At 65.5% G+C, this 19,675-nt stretch overlaps 7 protein-coding genes across 7 annotated transcripts; 4 read left to right on the top strand and 3 right to left on the bottom strand.

The window, feature by feature from the left end:
* Nucleotides 1-6: 6 nt before the first annotated feature.
* Nucleotides 7-1,919, bottom strand: EMIHUDRAFT_458246 (hypothetical protein; the record flags this gene model as incomplete). Its single annotated transcript, XM_005774373.1, has 7 exons — nt 7-288; nt 363-422; nt 563-814; nt 858-974; nt 1,060-1,158; nt 1,322-1,486; nt 1,563-1,919. The coding sequence occupies 7 exons, from the start codon at nt 1,917-1,919 to the stop codon at nt 7-9; spliced, it is 1,332 nt and encodes a 443-aa protein (XP_005774430.1).
* A 234-nt stretch (nt 1,920-2,153) lies between these two features.
* EMIHUDRAFT_116915 (hypothetical protein) lies at nt 2,154-5,191 on the top strand (the record flags this gene model as incomplete). Its single annotated transcript, XM_005774372.1, has 2 exons — nt 2,154-3,262; nt 4,681-5,191. The coding sequence occupies 2 exons, from the start codon at nt 2,154-2,156 to the stop codon at nt 5,189-5,191; spliced, it is 1,620 nt and encodes a 539-aa protein (XP_005774429.1).
* A 2,271-nt stretch (nt 5,192-7,462) lies between these two features.
* EMIHUDRAFT_368528 (hypothetical protein) lies at nt 7,463-7,828 on the top strand (the record flags this gene model as incomplete). The annotated part of the gene is made up of 1 exon (XM_005774371.1): nt 7,463-7,828. A coding segment is annotated over one exon (366 nt), but the record flags the coding sequence as incomplete, so codon positions are not given.
* A 259-nt stretch (nt 7,829-8,087) lies between these two features.
* Nucleotides 8,088-9,419, bottom strand: EMIHUDRAFT_444342 (hypothetical protein). Its single transcript, XM_005774370.1, has one exon. It carries the CDS (start codon nt 9,326-9,328, stop codon nt 8,447-8,449), a length of 882 nt encoding a protein of 293 aa, XP_005774427.1. The 5' UTR covers nt 9,329-9,419; the 3' UTR covers nt 8,088-8,446.
* Nucleotides 9,420-9,772: 353 nt separating this feature from the next.
* EMIHUDRAFT_240669 (hypothetical protein) lies at nt 9,773-10,634 on the top strand (the record flags this gene model as incomplete). The annotated part of the gene is made up of 2 exons (XM_005774369.1): nt 9,773-10,422; nt 10,565-10,634. The coding sequence occupies 2 exons, from the start codon at nt 9,773-9,775 to the stop codon at nt 10,632-10,634; spliced, it is 720 nt and encodes a 239-aa protein (XP_005774426.1).
* A 113-nt stretch (nt 10,635-10,747) lies between these two features.
* Nucleotides 10,748-12,899, bottom strand: EMIHUDRAFT_116913 (hypothetical protein; the record flags this gene model as incomplete). Its single annotated transcript, XM_005774368.1, has 2 exons — nt 10,748-11,882; nt 12,055-12,899. 2 exons carry the CDS (start codon nt 12,897-12,899, stop codon nt 10,748-10,750), a joined length of 1,980 nt encoding a protein of 659 aa, XP_005774425.1.
* Nucleotides 12,900-15,799: 2,900 nt separating this feature from the next.
* Nucleotides 15,800-16,828, top strand: EMIHUDRAFT_444341 (hypothetical protein). The gene is made up of 2 exons (XM_005774367.1): nt 15,800-15,972; nt 16,042-16,828. Exons 1-2 carry the CDS (start codon nt 15,828-15,830, stop codon nt 16,497-16,499), a joined length of 603 nt encoding a protein of 200 aa, XP_005774424.1. The 5' UTR covers nt 15,800-15,827; the 3' UTR covers nt 16,500-16,828.
* Nucleotides 16,829-19,675: the final 2,847 nt, after the last annotated feature.

Below are 19,675 nucleotides of genomic sequence, written 5' to 3'. Positions count from 1 at the left end.
GCACGGTCATGACGGCGGCCCTGGCTTCCGTCCCGGGACGCGGCTCACCATCTGCGCCATGTGTGCAGCGAGCTCGGCGACGTTGCGTCCCTCGTGCACGGAGACGTCGAGCGTCCCGGGCGGCACGTCCTCGGCGGCCAGGCCCTCGGCGAGCGGGAGGTCCGCCTTGGAGCGCACGTCCAGCCATGGCCGGCGCGGGAAGGCGGCGCGGATCTGCTCCCGCACCATGAGCTGCAGCCTCGGCGCCGACTGCTCGCCGCAGGTGCCGGACAGGTCCATGACAAAGACCTGGAGGAGGGTGGGGAGGAGGGTGGGCGAGGCGTGTGCGAGACGTGGAGGGCGTGCGTCCGCGAGCGCGCCACGGCCGACGGGAGGAGCTGCACCGCCGCGAGTGTGAGCCCCTCCATCGCGTTTCGCTCGTCCTCCGGCCGGTGCAGCACGCCGGGCGTGTCCATCAGCTGGAGGGCGGGAGGAGGGAAGGGAAGGGGGAGGGAGGAGGGTGGGCGAGGGGCCCGGGCGGCCGCCTCGTGCCCCGGGGGGGGGGGGGGGGCGGTGCCTCCACCTGGTAGCGGTCGGGAGCGCCGTGCTGCCCGACATGCCCCAGCTTGAGCCCTCTGGTGGTGAAGGGGTAGTCGTTGACCTCGGGCGTGCCGGACGAGGTTGCGCTGACGATGGAGGACTTGCCGACGTTGGGCATCCCGACCAGCACCGCCACCGGGGCGTCCGTCTCGACGCGAGGCAGCCTGCGCAGCGTCTGCGCCGTCTCGATGAGCAGCATCAGCCCCTCCGCCTCCGCCTCAAAGACGGACTCCACCTGAGGAGCACCGGTGAGGGGCACCAGTCTCGCGTCCCTGCACCCGCCCCCTCGCTACCCCCCCTCCCCTCCGCCGCAGCGCCGCCTCTGCGAGGCCCTCCTCGAGGGCGGCCGACGCCTCGGCGGCGCTCGAGGCGTTCGCGGCGACGGCAATCGCCTCCTTGCCTTGGAGAAAGGTCCGAGGAGGGTCAGCGGCGAGGGTCGAGGCTGCTGCTCGACTGCGACCGCGCGTCGCCTGTCCTCACGACCGCGCGCCGCATCTCGTCGTGCCGCTGCAGCACGGCGCTCAGCGGCAGCCCGCCCCGCCGGACCAGCGAGTCGAGGGTGAGGTCTGCGAGGGCTGCCTGCGGCGGGGCGGGTGCCGCGCCGGCTCAGGAAGAGAGAGAGAGGAGAGAGAGAGAGAGAGAGAGAGAGAGAGAGAGAGAGAGAGAGAGAGAGAGAGAGAGAGAGAAGAGTCGCGAGAGAACGCGGAGGGGGGGGGCGGGGCGGGGCGAGGCGAGGGGCGGCCTCGAAGGGCGGCAGCGCGCGCAGATGGGCGCGAAACGCGCGCTGCTGCTCCTTGACCGGCACCGAGAGGGCGGACGTGAACGCCTCCAGCTTGCGGGCCGCGTCCTTGGCCGCCCTCTTACGCACGTTGCCCTTGACGGCCGAGGGTGGAGCCGTCGCGGCCGCCTGCCGGCAGAGAGAGAGAGAGAGAGGGCGGCTGTCACGGCGGCGGCGCGATGCAGGCGGCCGCGGGCTAGAGCACCTTGCGAGCAGCCTTGAGGAGCCGGCCGGGCCCGCGAAAGTCGGGCAGGTCTGCGAGCCGCGTCGGCCCAGCCGAGGCAGAGCCCGCCGGCGCAGCGCTCGCGCCGCGTGCAGCTGCGGCGCCGACGGCAGGATGCGAAGCGGTCGACACTCTGCGGGCGCGCGCCCTCTCTCGCGCCTTTTGGGTGATGCCGCCCGGCGCCGAAGACGTGCGGCGCTTACCGCCACTGGTCGCGCACACAACCGTCGAGAGGCGGTGGGCGAGCGGGGCTGCTGCGGCCGGCCGCACGGGCTGTAAAGGAGAGCGACGGAGAGCAATGCTCACGGACGCGAGGGCCAGCGCCAAGCTGCCGGCCATGTTCGGGCGTTTCTTTTTTGAGCCATGTTCCCGTTACCTTTCTCCTCTGTTTTCAGTGTCTCTCTGCAGTCTCTAGCTTTTCCGTTCGTACCGAAAAGAAAACCTGCTTGCATCTGGCGAGGTCTCCAGCCTGCTGTGGGAACAGCTGACGCAGTCTCTCGCCGAGGCTCGCCCCCTGCAGTCTCGGGTTGACTCGGCCAGACTAGAGGCGTGGGAGTACCTCGCCAGGCTTGGATGCTGATCATGCTCTCTGCGCTTGCCCTGGCGCTTCGCCCGGCGCCGCTGCCTTACCTGCTTCGCCCGGCGCCACGTCACAATGGCCCGCTGCGCACGGCTCCGCCCGTGATGACCAACCTCCTCGAGATGTCGGAGCTCGCCCCACCGCCCGAAAGGGTGGTCGCCGCGGTGGAGGCCGCCAAGGGTGCTCGGCTCACGGCGGCCGACCTGGCGGCGCAGTCCGGCGTCAGCATCGACGAGGCGCGCCGCGGGATGAGGGAGCTCGCCACGGCGCTCGCCGGCTGCGACGGCGTCTCCGTCTCCGCGTCCGAACAAGGCGACCTGCTGTACTCCTTCCCGGCAGATGTCCGCAGGGAGCTCGCCTCGCGCTCGGCGGCCGCCAAGGCGCGCGACGCGTGGAACTCGGCGAAGCCCGCGCTGCAGACGGCTGGACGCTTCGCCTTCGGCCTCGCGCTCTTCGCCTCGATCGCGGTCGTCTTCACCGCCATCACTGTGCTCACCTCTGGCGGCGACGAGCGCGACGACGAGCGCGACCGCGGCTTTGGCGGCGGGCGCGAGCGCAGCCTCTTCGGCTTTGGCTGGGGCCAGATCTCGCCCTTCGACATCCTCTTCCCGAGGCCGTACGGCTTCTACTCGTACGGGTGGTTTGCGCCGCCGCCGAGGATGACGCTGCCCGAGGCCGTCTTCTCGTTTGTCTTCGGAGACGGCGACCCGAACAAGGCGATCGGCGCGGCGCGGCTGCGTGCGATGGCGGAGGTGATCCGCTCCAACAGCGGTGCGGTCACCGCCGAGAGCCTCGCTCCCTTCCTCGACCCTCCGCCGGCCGGCACGTTCGCCGAATCGTACAACGTGGACGAGTCTTGGGTGCTGCCGGCGGCGACGGAGCTGGGAGGCCGGCCCGAGGTGAGCGGCGAAGGGACGATCGTGTATGTCTTCGACGAGCTCACGGTCTCGGGCCTCGCGTCCGAGGCGAGCCTCGTGCTTGCCGACCCCGCCCTCGCTGCCGTCCGCACCCTCGACGCGGCCGAGCTCGCAAGGCTCGCGCAGGAGCGTGCGATCCCCACGCAGGGAGCCGATGCGGGCGCACTCCGCGACGCGCTCCGCTCGTGGGCTGGCGAGCAGCTCGGCGGCGGCGGCGGCGGCAGCCTCTTCCCCGAAGGCTGCGGAACTGGGAGTTTACCTTGTGCAGGGCGTGAGCTGCCGCCGGACCCGAGGCGTGAACCATCGCCTTGGGCCCGTGAACCGGCGATATGCAGCGTGTTCTGCAGCCTTTGACGCAGGTCGCAAGAAGAGCGACTGCCACTCCCCGGGCCGGGCCCTGGCGAGCGGGCGCATGGCGCCCGACGCTCTGCCATGACCTCCGGGAGGTTGAGTGGCGACCTCGGTGAGGTTTACTTAGTTCGTTCTACGGAGTGACAGCACCTCCGGGCGGTTTTAGAACTTTGATTGTTACTCAAGCCACACAGAACACCCGCTTACTAGCCTACTTTTCAGCGTTTCCGGGCTCGCAAAACCCGGCGGGTGCAGCGGCGCAAGACCTCTCGGAGGTCGCAGGCCGACCTCGGGGAGGTCGGGGAAAAACCCCCGTTCGGCTATCTACTCGCTCCCCCGCTACTCACAGACACTACGGCTGTCACGGGAGACTCACAGTGGCTACTGAGACTGTTCACACGTGACGTTCACACCTGGGGGACCAGGGTGTATCCGCAACTCGCGCAGATCACCCCCTCAGCGCCGACATGCCGCGGCTCGGCTGTTGGTGCTGCTAGTGCCCGTTTGGGGATCACCAGTGCCCCCCAGCTAACTACCCGAGGGCGAAAGCGACGAGCGGATGGAAGACACTTGCCACCAGCGGCTTGGTCATGATGTCCGCCAGTTGGCCTTGGGTGCGGATGTGGTACATGTGTACGCGCTTGTCATCCTTAATTTGCTCCCGGAGGAAGGCAATCTTGGTTGCGACGTGCCGCATCCTCTTGGAAGAGGTATTCCCCTCGGATAGGAGGCAGGCCGACTTGTTGTCGCAGTAGACCGGCATGGGGAGACCCAGCTCATCCTTCGAGTGCTTCGCCAGGAAGTCCGGTAGGTCTTCGAGTGCGAAAGTAATGGTGTCAGAGAGAGCTAGTCCCGTTTGGACTGCCTTGGTCGCGATATCGTACTCCCCTTGCGTGCTCGAGAGAGGGGTAGTTCGGAGTCGTCCCGAGTGGAAGCTCGGTGAGGTTTACTTAGTTCGTTCTACGGAGTGACAGCACCTCCGGGCGGTTTTAGAACTTTGATTGTTACTCAAGCCACACAGAACACCCGCTTACTAGCCTACTTTTCAGCGTTTCCGGGCTCGCAAAACCCGGCGGGTGCAGCGGCGCAAGACCTCTCGGAGGTCGCAGGCCGACCTCGGGGAGGTCGGGGAAAAACCCCCGTTCGGCTATCTACTCGCTCCCCCGCTACTCACAGACACTACGGCTGTCACGGGAGACTCACAGTGGCTACTGAGACTGTTCACACGTGACGTTCACACCTGGGGGACCAGGGTGTATCCGCAACTCGCGCAGGAAGGGTACCTCGAGGAGAGGACGGCGCCCTTCTCAAACGCCGAGGGCGGCCAGCTCTTTGCGGCGGGCGCGCTCGGCCTCCTCAACTTGGGCGGCTGCGCCTACCTCGGCTCTCTGCTCGCGCAGCTGCCGCCGGGCGCGCAGCTCCCGGGCGAGCTCGGTGCCGTCCAGGCTGTCTTCCCGCTCCTGCTGGCCTACGCCGTCAGCTACGTCGCCATCCCGGCCGTCCGCTTCGCGCGGCTGCAAGCCGAGAATGCCGCCGTCGCGCAGCGGAACGCCAACCGGCGGGCGTGGCGGGACGCGCTGCGGCGCGGAGGCAGCGAGCTGCAGAAGCGGCTGGAGGCGGCCAGCCGGCGGGGCAAGAAGCTCCGACTCGTGTCCGAGGAGGACGTGGCGTTCGACTCGTCGAAGTCGCTCGGCGAGCAGCCCGAGCAGCAGACACCCGCCCTCGACGACTTCGACCGCCGGCTCCGGGATGCCACGAGGTGATCCGGTGAACCCCCCCGCCCTCGCAGGATTGCCCAGTGGTGGCGGAGTTTCGTATTCGTACCGGCGAGGCTGGCCGTGGGTGGACAGGGCGCGTAAGGCGCGTAGCATGTGAATGCGGCCACCTGTGGTTAAACGTGGAGAGCTATTCTCTCCGAGAATTCTCTTGTCTCTTGAATATTTAAATAAAGGGCTAGTTCCATTTCACTGTGGTCACAGCTCGCCCGTTACAAAACCTTGATTTTGACCATTTGCGCCATTTTGTCCCTCTCGGTGCCTTCCAGAGGCAGCTGCGACCTCCCGCCGAGTAGACGCGGTTGCACGTTGCACACAGCAGCGGTGTGAGGTGGCGCGGTGTGCAACCGTCCACTCGGCGGGGTCGCAGCTGCCTCTCTGCGCGTCCTGGGGAGGGACAAAATTGTCGCCGCCGCCGGCCATCCCATTTAAACCTGGTTTGTGGACCTCCCGCACCTGTCCTGACAGTCCTGACAGAGTCCTGACAGAGTCCTGACAGAGTCCTGACAGAGTCCTGACAGAGTCCTGGCGGGGTCCTGACGGCGCACGGTCTTCACAGTGCTCACAAGTGCCTCCGACGAGACCTCCACCTTCCTTCACTGCAACCCTCCTTCCCCTCCCCCCCAGCAGTGAATGATAGACGCCCAGCCCCCCTTTCGACCGTGCGCGCCCTCTGCGGAATCGTCCTGATGGGGCAGTCCTGACGCAAACTTGAGAGTCCTGACAAGCAAACTTGAGAGTCCTGACAAGCAAACTTGAGAGTCCTGACAGAAACTTGAGAGTCCTGACAGAAACTTAGAGTCCTGACAGACAAAAGAAATCACGCTCACTCTCGCGCCACTCGGCTCGACCATGAAAGCGCACAAGCAAGAGAGGCGCGGCCATGGTGCAGGCAACGTTACAGCCGGCAACGTGCAAGAAGGCAGCAAAGCTCGGCCACGACGTCCATGGCCCGCGCCCCCCCGATTTGCCACCGGCGGCCTGCAGGCCAGCGCCGAGCAGCGGACCGACTGCTGACCGACTGCTGACCGACTGCTGACCGAGGCAGCGCCCACGGCAGCGCCCACAGCAGCGCCCACGGCAGCACCCACGGCAGCACCCACGACAGCGCCCACGGCAGCGCACACGGCTTGGCTGGCCATGTCAGCCGCGCAGGGACCCTCCCGCGGGTCCAACCCGAAGCGCTCGACCGCTCGACGGCGCAAGTCGGCTGACGGAGCGAGCCGCATAGCCCTCCAGTGCTCACCGCAGGATCAGGCCCGACCGGCCCACGCTCACGGCCTGGCCTGCCTGTGGACCAGCAAACTCGTTGGCTGTACGCGAGCAAAGAGCTGCGTGGCTGGGTTGTGAGCATACCGTCCCCGTTGCGCCCTTTCCCTCAGTGGAGGGCCGTCCCTGCCCTCGGGAGTAACTCGACTGTACACCCCTCCCTACTCTCTAGCTAAGGGCTCTGTTCACAGCGGGGGGGCAGTGGTTGTCCTGGCGGAGTCCTGGCGGAGTCCTGACAGAGTCCTGACAGAGTCCTGACGGAGTCCTGACAGAGTCCTGACGGCCTATTTTGGAGGTTTTCAACTTTGAGGTATTGTTACTATGTGAGGGTGAAATGAATGAATCAGTTCTTTGGGACAGTGCAATCCTTTTAATTATTACCTCCAACTCAAAAAAAGTCTGATGTCAAACGGACAACGGGGTCCCTTATGGTGGCCTGTAAGGGTAAGGTGCGGGAGGTCCACAAACCAGGTTATTTAGGCAGCCTGGGAACGGTGGCGGTCAGAGGCAAAGCCTACGAGGGGTGGTGGAACCACAACATGCACATGTCACGGCCACCGCCGGCTCGACGGTCGACGCGACGATAGCCTCCGGAGGCTGACTTTGAGGCACCATCATCGGACGATGTCGACGAGTTGGGTCGCTCTCGCGGTATCCAGGTAGCCCCCATACTAGTAGCACCAGCCATGGCCTCAGGGAGCGCGGGCGAGGGCGCTGGGAGCAACACGCTACACGGACAATAGAACATCAAAATTGACATGCACAACAACATGCACAAACATGTCACGGCCACCGCCGGCTCGACCCCACGATCGCCTCTGAAGGCTGACTTTGCGGCACCATCATCGGACGATGTCGACGAGTTGGGTCGCTCTTGCGGTAGCCAGATGACCTCATACTAGGAGCGATTCTAAGATCAGGTCTGGCACCTCCCCACTGGAAACGAACATCTGAGTTTCAAATCTCGAATAAATCTCGAAACACACTTGAATGCTCACTTGGCAGGTAACATATGTGACACGCGCCCCAACCGCTCCTCTGGTCGCCGCCGGCCTCCGCGGCGGCGGCGATGTCCCAGCGCCACCCATCGGCCAGCCCTCAGATCGATCGATCGGCGGCCGCTCAAAGTCGGCTTCAGATCCGAGAACGCTGCTGGCGCCGCCGCCGATCCCAGCGGCGACGCCAGCAGCTTCCCCTGCTCTCCAATGCGCCGAGAAGCGACGCGGGGGTGCTCGGCCCGCTATGGACGACGAAGGATCCGCCGGGCGCGCGTCGGCCGGTCCGGTGGCACCCTCTGCGCGCGGCACCTGCCGGCGCCCCGACGACAGCCGTCGCGCCACCGCTGATGGAGGGGCGGTCGGCGCCGCTGCCGCCGCGCCGCCGGTGGGAGGGGCACTGGTGGTGGCCTGGGCGGCCCTCCGCCGCCGCTCGGGGCGCCCGGGCAGCCGGGCAGCGGTGGCAGCCTGCCGCCGCACCACTTCGAAATGCCCGCTGACCACTTCGAAATGCCCGCTCCGTCCGTGCTTGAAGCTGTTCTTTTTTTCTACTCGAGTACTAAGCAAAATTCTAGCCAATTGAGGAAACTCAAGCGGGCAGGCTGAAGTTCGCCCAGTGGTCAGAGTGAATTGGAAATAGCCAAGACGTGTGAATAAACAAAACAGACAACAACATGATAGACCGAAACAGCACGCATTGCACGCCGGCTCAGCTACAGCACGTGCACGAGAGCTCAGAGGTCGACGCGACACACGGCCGATACATCGAGCGAGTTCGCGGAGCACGCGTGCGAGCCACCGCCGGCGCGCAGAGAGACGACGCGGAGGCGAACAGGTGTACCTATCTGACCTTCCGTGTGGCGCAACCCGCGTGAGCTAGAGAGACAAAGAGGTACAGTGGCTTCTCGCTCGGCAAGGGCAGACCCAGGCGTCTAGAGGCGGCGCGGGCCCTCCGTTCTCAGGCCGGGCACTCCATCCGCTACTTCGGCGGTGCCAGCTCGTCGCGGAGCAGGTCGCCCACGCCGTTCTCTTGGAGCCTGGTCCAAGCGGACACAAAGTCGGCGAAGAACCGGCTCTGGTCCGCGGCGTACTCTTCGACGACCGACTTGAAGGCCGCGTCCTCGAGCAGCGCCAGGTCGGAGATGAGCATGATGGTGCCCTTGTCCGACCGGTGCTGCGGGCAGCCGGTCGCCTCCACCGTCTCGGGCCGGTAGGTCTTCTCGAGCAGGTCGGTGAAGTACGAGTTGTCAAACACGAGCGGAGCCTCAGTCCAGAGGCCGTCGAAGCCGGAGCGCTGCTGCTTGCAGCCGCCTACCGTGTGCCCGCCGGAAAGCGCGACAATGTCACGGTCGTCGAACCCCTTCGGCGCAAACACCTCCCGAAGGTGCGACACGCCCTTGTCGCCATCAGGCAGCCTCCCAACTTGCGACTCGACCGACTCACCAGAGTCCTTGGCGTCGGGGCGGCCAAAACGGGTGACGACGTGGGGGCCTCCCATAAACTCGATCGCCACGTTCGCGGCCAGCGCCCACAAGTCGGCGTTTGAGATCACGCCCGCAGTCACGTACTTGTCGGCGATCGGCTTGAGCAGGCCGATCGCCACGTCGGTCAGCCCTGCGTTTGCTTCGAAGGTGCCTTCGCCGGAGTCGGTGAAGCGCATCACTGCGTTCGGACAGCCACCCTTGAGGCTGCCGTTTGAAAACACGCCTGCATCGTGCCACGATAGCCGGATGAGAATCGGACCACAGTTTTTGGCGGCGAGGAGCGCTTTGACATCCGCCACGATGTGCTCGAGCAGCGACTTCCCGTCGCCGGCTTTGCTGATGTCGCCAGCAGCTGGGACTGTGTAGGCGTGAGCCATTTGTGTGTGTGTGTGTGTGTTTGTGTGTATGTGTGTGTCTCACGACGAGGGCGAGCTGTTAAGGCGACGACGAGGTGTCGACGAAGGCGAGCGGCGAGCTGTGTTCCCAAACAACGCAGCCCCGTTTTTTCTTCTTTTCCCTCAAGCTCTTCGAAGTTGTTCAAAGGGAAGACAAAAAGTGTTCTTGCTGTAAGTGTTTGTCGGCGGTCAGTGGTGCACTAACCTCCGAGAAACTTTTTTGGTGCGTTCCTTCTTCGTTCGACATCAGCGCGATGGCGCAGTAGTTCGACGATGACGCCCGTTCGATGCCATCTCCTCGTCCGAGCCCTGACACGGTTCTCCATCATCACTGCTCTTTCGACGGCTCTGACTCTCGGAACCCTCGCCTCGCTGGACCCACACAATCCAAAGGCGAGTGGACGCCTGTCGAGTGAGGCCGCTGCTATGCACGATGCCGTCCATGGCGCCGTCGCTCCCAAATGGCGCACTCTGAACACCGCCGTCGGGATGGCCGCCTCGCTGCCCTTCGTTGGCATGTACCGAGCCTTCCGCCTCATCCATCTCGCCCACCACGCTCACCTCAACGAGTCCGAACTCGATCCGGACCACTGGGCGGGAGCCGGGCCGCTCGTCTTGCTTCCGCTTCGCTGGGCGACCGGGTTTTACTACTACGTCTCGTTCGCCATCGAGCGCTCCGTCGAGGAGCAGGTAGATTATCCGCAGCGGAAGCCGGGCAGATGGCGCAACGTCGTCGAGCTCGACCTCGCGGCCACGCCCGCCGTCTACATGACGGTGCTCTGGTGGGTGTGGGACGTGTCTGCAGTCGCGTTCTGGCTCTTCCCCTTTGTTGGCGCCGCGACCTACCTCTTGTACACCTTCGACTACCTGCCGCACCGCCCGCACAAGTCGCTCGACCAGTACCTCGCGACGTCGGTCACCACGGGCGTGCCCTCGCCCCTCCTCTCCGTTCTGCTGCTCTCGCAAAATATGCACAACATACATCACCTCGCCCCGTCGGTGCCCTTCTACCGTTACGGCGACGTGTGGCACGTCTGCCGAGAGGAGCTGCTCAAGAGCGGCACCCGCCAGCTGCCGTGGGTGCTCTGGCCGACGAGAGAGCGCCACCTGCGCGAGCTGGGGCGTGGGGGAGGGGGTGGGGGCTGGGGGGCACCGCCGGCGCGCGGCGGCCGGCGGGGCCCGGGGCACCACTCGGCCCAGCCACGCCCACGGCACCAGCGACCTGGGGTCGGGGGCCGCGTCCACCCCACATTTGATCGCGTCAAAAGTCACAAAGCGGAAAACGTGACCGAGAGAATTTAGCAACTGTCCACAGTCTAGTGTGCATTAATTCCACTATAGTCTATCTCTCTTGCCGGGGACACCTCTCCCGGAGTCTCCGCGGCGTCACTCACAAGTGACTCACACAGGCGCGTGTCCGGGCTGCAAAATCTCGTTTGGCAACGCCTCGGCCGGAGCCGCGTCGGCGGCACTCGTGGCAATAGTGATGAGTGGAGCGTCGACCGGCGACGACGCAAGCTCAGCGACCGCCTCAGGCAGCACCATCTCCGCCGCCACCTCGCCGTGCGACGCCATCGGCATCGCCACCGCCACCGCCGCCTCTGCAATGCCCAACTGCCCAACCCCGTCGCTCCCCGCCGGCGCAAAGTGCTTCCACGCCGCCGCGCGGCTCGAGTGCCTCGACCCGTCGGGCGCCACGTACCAGTACTCCTTCTTCTTCTCGTTGCGCACCGCGCGCGTGTAGCCCGGCGGCGTGTCTGCGCGTGGCTGTCCAGGCGGCGCAGGGCTGAGGGCGGGCTCGCCCGCGTCTCTCGCGTCCGCCGGAGTGGCGACTTCGGGAAGAGCAGCCGCTGTCGCGTGAGTGGCCGGGAGGGCGGAAGCGTCGCCCGCAGGCGCGACGCTCGAGCGGACAGCGTCGGCCTCGGCTGCAGACGGCAGCACCATCAACGGTGGCACCGCCTCTGCGAGGACCGCCTCGGCGACCGTCGGCAGCTCCTCTCCGGGCGCCGTCGCGGCGCCGTCCGCCGCGGGCGCGCCCTCCGCAGTGCGCTGCTCCCCCGAGTGGTGCTTCCACGCCGCCGCGCGGCTCGACAGCCGCGTGCCGTCCGGCGACAGGTACCACCACTCGTGCTTCTTTGCGCTGCGGACCAAGCGCGTGAAGCCGGGAGGGAGCTCGTCGCGGGGGCGAGACTCCCTCGGCTTGGGCGACGGCTGCGGGGCGGCCTCCTCCTCCTGCCCCGCCTCCTGCCTCGCCTCGCCCGCCGCCAGAGAGGCCGCCGCCGGGGCGGGGTCCGCCAGGGCGGGCGGCGCCTCGCCGAGCGCGAGTGCGGCCGAAGGTGCGGCAGCGGGCGAGGCCACGGCGACGAGAGTGAGGGCGGTGGAGTCGAGGGAGGAGGTGGAGGAGGTGCCCTTGATGGCAGCGAGCGCGGCGCTCGCTGCGGCCGCCTCCACCTCCTCCGGCACCGCCGGCGCAAAGTGCTTCCACGCCGCCGCGCGGCTCGAGTGCCTCGACCCGTCGGGCGCCACGTACCAGTACCTGCGGAGGAGGGGCGAGGCGCTGACGAGGGGCGAGAGGGGGAGAGGGGGAGAGGAGGAGGGGGGGGGGGGGGGGGGCTCCTCTTCCTCCCGCCGCGAGGTACCGAGCCACGGGCCCACGAGCTACTGGGAGTCGACTCGGGGGGGAGTCTACTCGGGGGGGAGGCGCGCACTCGTGCTTCTTCTCGTTGCGCACCGCCCGCGTGTAGCCGGGAGGGAGGACCGCGTCCGCGCGCAGCTTCGGAGCGGGCACAAGAGCGGCGGGCGCCTCGCCGCCTGCGCCCTGCTGGGCAACCGCCGCTGGAGCGGGGGAGGAGCCGCACCACTCCTCCTCCCCCGCCGCTGCCTCCGCCGCCGTCACCACCGCCACCGTCGCCACCGCCTCGGGCAGCACCGTCGCCAGCTCCGCCTCATCCTCCTCGCTCCCACCGACAGAGTACGAAGCGACAACCTCTGGCACCGCCGCTGCCGAGGCGGCAGCCGCTCTCGCAGTCTCCGCCGCCCGCAGCCGCGCGGCGCCATCCGCCGTCGTCGTCGAGAACTGGCGCCACGCCGCCGCGCGGCTCGAGTGCCTGGACCCGTCGGGCGCCACGTACCAGTACTCCTTCTTCTTCTCGTTGCGCACGGTGCGCGAGAAGCCGGGCGGCAGCGCGGTGTCGGCGCGCGGCTTGGGCTCTTTCCGGGGCTTGCCCACCGGCTGACTGCCCGCCGGCTCGTCGAGTTGCCGCTTGCCCAACACGTTGCCGGGCGGGGGCCCGCCGGGCGTGGCGGCAGGCACAGCGGTGTCGCGGCCGCCATTATCGCCGGGCGAGAGCACGGCCTCGGCAGATTCCTCGAGTATCACGGCGATTGGAAGCGCGGGCGAGGCCGCGGAGGACGGCACGGAGTCGAGCTGCTCGCGCAGGATCGCGGCACTGCCGAGCTCCTCCGGCACCGCTGCCGCAGTGGGTCCCGGCGGCGTGAAGGGGATGGCGACGGGTAGCTGGTCGCACACAGTCCCACCGTTGAGTGTGTCCATGATGGGGGGGCGCACAGGGAGGGTCCCCAGATGCTCTCCTCCACTAGATGCGCGCGTCACTAAAGAATTCTGATGTGCGTTTTATTCACACCCAATCGACCCAGCGCCCCCAGGGACAGGCGCACCACCCCGCGCTGCAGCGAGGTCTCCCAAGCGTGAACAGGCCACCTGGTACGCGCTTTCTTCTCGCGCCGCCTAGCTGAGGGCCCAACTTCAGAATCGTGCTTTTTTGGGTTAGGGACGAGCACGAAGGGCCGATTGCGGTGAAGGCTGGCTGATGAGGGAGTAGAGGATGTAGAGTGTAGAGCACTGTAGAGCTGTAGAGATGAAGAGCGCTGTAGAGCTGAAGAAGAGATAAATCTCTCTCTCTCTCTAGAGCTGTAGAGCTCTACATCCGCCGCGTGACGATGTGAGTCCGATGTAGAGCGATGTAGAGGCCTCTACAACGTGAAATCTCTACAACAAACTCCAGATCATCCGCCGCGGCGAAGCAGAGGCACGGTCGCTCTCCGACATGAGGCGCGTTGCACTTGCCAGTGCTGCCCTGGCCTTCTGTCTGCCCGCCCAATGGGTGTGGCAGGTGCCTCTGCTGCTGTGGCATGCCTCACGGCTGCGACTGGCCGGCGCCTCGGCGCATCAGCTCGGCTTGGCGCAGCGATCGTGGCCAGCGCAACTCGCCTGGACTCAACGCTCAGCCAGGAGCTCCCGCACGCGCTGGCGCGAGGCATGGCGCATGCAACGCATCTGAATGCTCGCCTCGCCTCACGCAAATGCGACCGTCCTCGCAGCCGACAGTCCACCGCCTGCTAGAGAAGCACAGCGACGAATGCGGCACCGGCGACGTATGGCAGGCTGGTCATGACGCAGTTAGGGTGTTGTGTGCCGTCAGAGTGACTCTCTGTGTGTCAGGGATAGTCAGGGCCGTCCATCAGCGAGCTCCAGTAAGCTCGGAGACACCCCATTAGTGCGACTCGACCTCTTTGAGTCACTGCCTTCCCGGCGGTTTGGCTGTAGAGCCTCTACAACAAACTCTACAACAAAATCGCGCTCTACATCGCTCTACAACGGAGGCGCTTCGTCCCGCGGCGCGCGGATGTAGAGCTCTACAGCTCTACAGAGCTCTACATCTCTACAGCTCTACAGCGCTCTACATTCTACATCCTCTGTGGCCGGTCTTGTGGGAGAAGGGTTGGCCGGGCTGCCCGCGCGCCTTGCAGCCCATGTTTAGGCGGCGGGCCTTCATTCTCTTCGGTGTTGCCGAAGGCGTAGGAGTGGCCAACGGAGGCGGGCGTGCCGCCACTCGAGGCGTTGCCAACGCCCGGCGAGGAGGTCTTGAGGAGGGGCGTCCAGAGCTTGACTTCATTTACTTCATCGCATCCTCCCGGCCCCGCATGGGGTTCTGCGAGGTCAGTCTTGTACCCCTCGTTGTACTGCCGGGTGAGCTCTGGTTTCTCCTTGTCGCCGTGCACGACCGGCGCGTTGGCCGGGGCGCGCATCGCGTCCGCCCAGGCGGCGAGGACGCCGTCGTGGGGCCGCCGGTGGTGGGCCTTGTTGTAAAGGTAGTCGCCGAAGAAAAATCGACTGGCATGCCCCGCTCGAGCGCGACCCGAAGGGTGGGAAGCGCCGCGGAGAGCCAAAGGCCGAGCTTCCGCTGGAGCTCGTCCTGGAGGGTGTCGGAGGAGAGGGCGGTGGCGTACGTACCGTCGACACGGACATCGAAGGCCTTGCCGGCGAAAGGCGTTGAGGCGGAGACGAAGCGCGCGGCTTCGCGGTTGTTGACGGCGCTGTCTCCGAGGGACGGGTAGTTCTTGACGTGTACATCCCGCGCCTTGACGAGCTCCTGGTGCGCGAACCAGTCCTTGTGATTCTTGATGGCAGCGAGCGCCCGCGGCCGCGGGTACGTGGATTTGCAAGTGCCATTGAGAATCGCGTCGGTAGCTGGAAGGGACTCGGGCTCGGGGAGCGGGACGCTCCTGACTAGGGACGCTCTTGGGGTAGAACTCAGTCAGGTAGCCGCCGCGGACGGTGTAGTACTTGTTTTTGTCGCGGGCGGTGCGCTTCTCGCACACCTCCTTTGTCGCTTTGTCCCTATGTTCCTATACCTCCACCTTAGGTAAGTGGCCCATGTCTGTACCTTACTGTACCTCTACCTAAGTGTGCCGGCCAGCGCCCACACCGGCACCGGGGGTAGGGTCAGAGGGACTGCACCCAAGGTGTTGAGGTGAGCACCATCCGAAGTGTGGGCCCTCGGGCGTACTGGAATGATCCCAGCGGCACACGTCTACGAGGGGGGGCTCCGAAAGGTCGGCATGCCTGGCATGTCGGGCGACTAGGCAGGTCATTGACCTCCCCCCCGCTTGTCCACCCGGCGTGAGGGGCGGGAGCGCAGCCATTCCAACGGCTGGAGAGTTTCTGAACGGCCGTGCATGCATCTGCATGCCGGCTTACTAAGAATGTCCCTCGCTCCTGCTCCTCTCTCGGAAGACGCGCGCCGGCCAGGGGGACTCGCTTGCGATCCCGCTCCAGCCAGAGGCCGCGTGAGGCGTGTGGGACGGTGTACGCTGGGGCTCGGCCCCAAGTGCACTGGCCTCGCGTCTCGAGGGGAGGACGGCTCGTAACTGAGGTCCTGCGGAGACAGTCGTCCTCCCCTCAACCCGACGAGAGTGGGCGGGCAGTCCCCGTGGCTGCAGTCGCGCTTCCGAGCCGACTCCGCCCCTCTCTCCACCCTCCCGGCCATTCCAACGGCCAGGCCGCTCGCTTAAGGCTGATTGGCTAGACGAGCGGCCTACCTCCAACGGGGCAGTCTGCTCACGCGTGTGGAACCTGCCCGCCTCGGTGGGAGGTGGTTTGGCGCCGACAGATCACAGATATGCGGGGCCGTTCTGCTTTCTCTTCTCAAGTCACGACTGGGTGTGTCTGACACACGCCATGCTCGCGGTGCTGCTGTTCGCGGCTGCGGCGGACGACGCCGAGGAGCCGCGTGCGTCTCTCCTCTTCTACAAGAAGCTGAGCCAGACGCACGGCCACGCCGTGAATAAGCCGTTCAACGTCACACTCACCGTTTACAACAAGGGTGCGCGGCCGCAGTGCGTTTTCCGCGGTCGCTCAGTGCACCCACCGCCCACGCCGCCCGCGCGTCCAGGGGTGGGCAACGCTTACAGCCTGATCGTCGCCGACGACAACTGGAAGGCGGACAAGTTTCGCATCATTGGCGGCGGCAACAACTTCACGCTCGACTTTCTGAATGCGGGCGACACTTACGAGCACGAGTTTGTAGTCAAGCCGATCCGCAAGGCGTGGCACAGGGTGCGGCCCGCGAAGATGTTTTACGTCGACGGCGATGCGGGCGAGTCGACCGTCTCCCACCTCTCCAACTCTCTGCCCGACATGAGGGTGATCGAGAAGCAAGACTCGCTGGAGGAGGCGGCGATCATGGCGGGGAGGGTGCTGACGCTCAACATGATCAAGACGAAGCAGGGCTGGATGGCCTTCGCCGCGCTGGCGCTGCTCGCCATCTGCGCCCAGCTCTACTTTATCGGCTCCGCGGTGCTGCACAAGCGACGCCATCTGCGCGCACTGGAGGACGTCAAGAAGCTGTAGACCTCCGCACGGGAGGCGGCGGGCCGGGTCCGCGCCGCGCGCAGGCCGCGCCGCGTCTTGCGCCCCCGTTTCCGCGGGCCGCCGCGCGGTCCGTCCACGGAGCGCAGAGCCTTGCCGCCGGACGCGGACCTAGGGACGCCGTCGCCCGCCCGAGGAATTGATGCGAGAGCGGAGGAAGGATGTAGAGCGCTCCATGCGTACGGGATGCGAGGCTGGGCTGGCAGAGTGGCAGAGCGCAGCATTGTGATTTTAAACGAGAATATCGCGAGAAGCACTGACGCCGCTCTATGCGGTCTGAGCGCTCGGTGTTGGTAAGTGACTCACACAACCCCCAGCCTGCCGCCCAGCGGCGGACGGCGCTCAGGGCTCGAGGCTGAGAGTCAGGCCCACCGCACGCTGCTCAGCCTGTCGCTCAGCTCAAGCGCGCTCTCTGCCAGAAGTGATCTTCTCAACGGTGTGGCAAGACCGAGGAGCATCGTCGGAGAGTATCGCCGAGTGCGAGGTCGAGTGTGAAGCGTGACAAAGGAGACGACGACCGGGACGACGCGCCCTTCCCAATTTTTTCCCTCTTTCTTGAAGATTTAATTTCTTTTTTTGCGGCCGCAAAGCAACCGGAGTCGGCAGCGCATGCTCCACTCATTCCACGTGAGTACAGTGCGGCGCTTCCCGTCCCACCGCGCGTACAGCTCACCCTCTCCACTGCCGCCAGATCTTCAACCGCAAGGGCGACTTGCTCTTCTACAAGGCTCGTGCTTCCCACTCACGCCGCTATCAAACCCGTATTTCCACACAGTCGCATTTCCTGACGTGATCCTCAGGAGTGGGCGCGAGCGCCGCGCTCGGCCAAGGCGATGGCGGACGATCACAAGCTCATGTTTGGCTTCCTCTTCTCGCTCAAGCAGCTCGTCAACAAGATGGCGCCGCGCGGGCGCGGCCATCGCTACTCGCTCTCTCCCCATCGCCACTCCACCTCATCCTTCACTCCCCCTCCTCAGCTCGGGCGGAGGGCTCCACGCCTGCTCCACCTCGACCTACAAGCTGCACTACTTTGAGACCGCCTCAGGTCCTCCGCCCTGCCGCCACAGCCGCCTGTCTAGATTTGTATCACTGAGGCGCGGGCCGTGCTCCCTCTGCAGGCCTCCGCTTCGTCCTCTGCACCGGCGCATCCCCGCGTCCGCGAGGGCCGCCTGCCATAGACAGACGCCGAAAGCGACGGCTGTCGCGAATAGGACTCGCCGCCGGCGACTTGCGCGAGACGCTGCGGCGGCTGTATGCCGACATCTACGTCGAGACGCTCACGAAGAATCCGCTCCACCGACTCGACGAGCCGATCACCTGCAAGAGCTTCGAGCAGGCCGTCGACGCATTCTTCGCTAGCCTACAGCAGGGGCAGGGCTGACAGCCCCCGCTGCCCAAATATTTTACTATCGCGGGGAGAGGAACGAGAAGAGGGGGGTGAAATTCTGAAAAACGTGCAGGCTAGTGCCATTTCACTCTGACACGCTAATCTTGAAAACGTCTCCAACGGAGCTCCGTTTTGCTTCCAGCGCCCTCCCCCGCGCTCCCTGCGGCCATGGCCGATGCTCCTAGAAAGAGAGGTCATCTGGCTACCGCGAGAGCGACCCAACTCGTCGACATCGTCCGATGATGGTGCCGCAAAGTCAGCCTTCGGAGGCTATCGTAATGGTTGGGTAGTAGGGCTAGAGGGTCGCTCTACACTTAGCCTCTGCAGCGAGCGAGCGCTCAACTTAGCCCCCGCACGGAGCCGGGCTCAGACTTAGACGCTGGAAGGCCGGGGGCCATGAACTTAGACGACACAAGGCCAACTCCGGGTAAAACCCGGGTATACCTGCAAAAGTCCAGGTTTACCCGAAAAATACCTGGACGCGGTCCCGACCAGCGTATGCCGCGCACGACGCCATATCGCCGTCTCCCAGGGCCAGTGCGCTACTTGCGGCGCGCAACGCCTGCTCAAGTACGCGCACCGTACCATGTGCTGCCGCTATGCGTGCCTTAAGGCGGCTGCGGCGAAGCGGCGGGCGCGGCATGCCGATGGCAGTGCGGACGATGCGGTTGCGATGTGTTCTGCTTCAAGATCGTGGCGGTGCTTGGCATGCACTTCTGCGATCCCAATCAGCTCATCGCAACGAAGCAGCGCAACAAGCTGGCTGGCTGCCAACAAGGCCCTATGCTACCTCACGCGCGGATCGTTCAAAGAGGACCAGCATACACAGGCTTCTCTGACATGCGTTTGTTTGAGCTTGAGGCTATTTGTGAGAACTATTTGGCTAGATGTCGCCGAAGTGCGCTCAAGAAGCAGCAACGAGAATCGGAAGAGGAGGATGCTGAGGCGGCGATTGCTGAGCATGAGGAGGATCGATCGCCCGCCGCGCAGGCGAAGAAAATTTGGGCGCGAGCGCCGTATATCGCGTGCCATGGCCGACTTAGCCGGTGTAAGAGGCTCCCGCTGATCTTAGACCGCGTAAGCACTCCAGCGTGGCTAGCCACAGTTAGACCCGTTAAGCCGCGAGGCTCAGAACTTAGACTACTACCCAACCAGTGCTATCGTGGGGTCGAGCCGGCAGTAGCCGTGACATGTGGTTCCACCACCCCTCGTAGGCTTTGCCTCTGACCGCCACCGTTCCCAGGCTGCCTAATTGGATGGAAAGGAAGGCTCGGCGAGCGTATAGAAGCGTGCTCGACCTCGTCGTGGCAACCTGTACGGCAGCGCTGGTAGGCGCGATGAGCGTCGTGCCACCTGACCCGAGACGGGTCGCAGGCGTCGTACCGAGCGCGTAGAGACCGTGTCCTGATGTGATCTGCACGGGTGAGTCACGTCGGCGTCAAAGGAGCGACGTGCGACCTGTCAGAGCTTGATCTCCAATCTCAGCGGCGTCGAGTCGTCTCCGGCGGCGACAATTTTGTCCCTCCCCAGGACGCACAGAGGCAGCTGAGATTGGAGATCAAGCTCTGACAGGTCGCACGTCGCTCCTTTGACGCCGACGTGACTCACCCGTGCAGATCACATCAGGACACGGTCTCGACGCGCTCGGTACGACGCCTGCGACCCGTCTCGGGTCAGGTGGCACGACGCTCATCGCGCCTACCAGCGCTGCCGTACAGGTTGCCACGACGAGGTCGAGCACGCTTCTATACGCTCGCCGAGCCTTCGTTTC

This window comes from Emiliania huxleyi (assembly GCF_000372725.1).
Source record: "Emiliania huxleyi CCMP1516 unplaced genomic scaffold EMIHUscaffold_313, whole genome shotgun sequence".
Lineage (NCBI taxonomy): Eukaryota > Haptophyta > Isochrysidales > Noelaerhabdaceae > Emiliania > Emiliania huxleyi.
This window is presented reverse-complemented; position numbering and strand designations above follow the sequence as displayed.

Coding starts and splice junctions, on each gene's coding strand:
- EMIHUDRAFT_444342 (XM_005774370.1), bottom strand. CDS start 9,328: ATGGCTCACGCCTACACAGTCCCAGCTGCTGGCGACATCAGCAAAGCC.
- EMIHUDRAFT_444341 (XM_005774367.1), top strand. CDS start 15,828: ATGCTCGCGGTGCTGCTGTTCGCGGCTGCGGCGGACGACGCCGAGGAG. Junction 15,973..16,041: donor ACTCACCGTTTACAACAAGG/GTGCGCGGCCGC, acceptor CCGCGCGTCCAG/GGGTGGGCAACGCTTACAGC.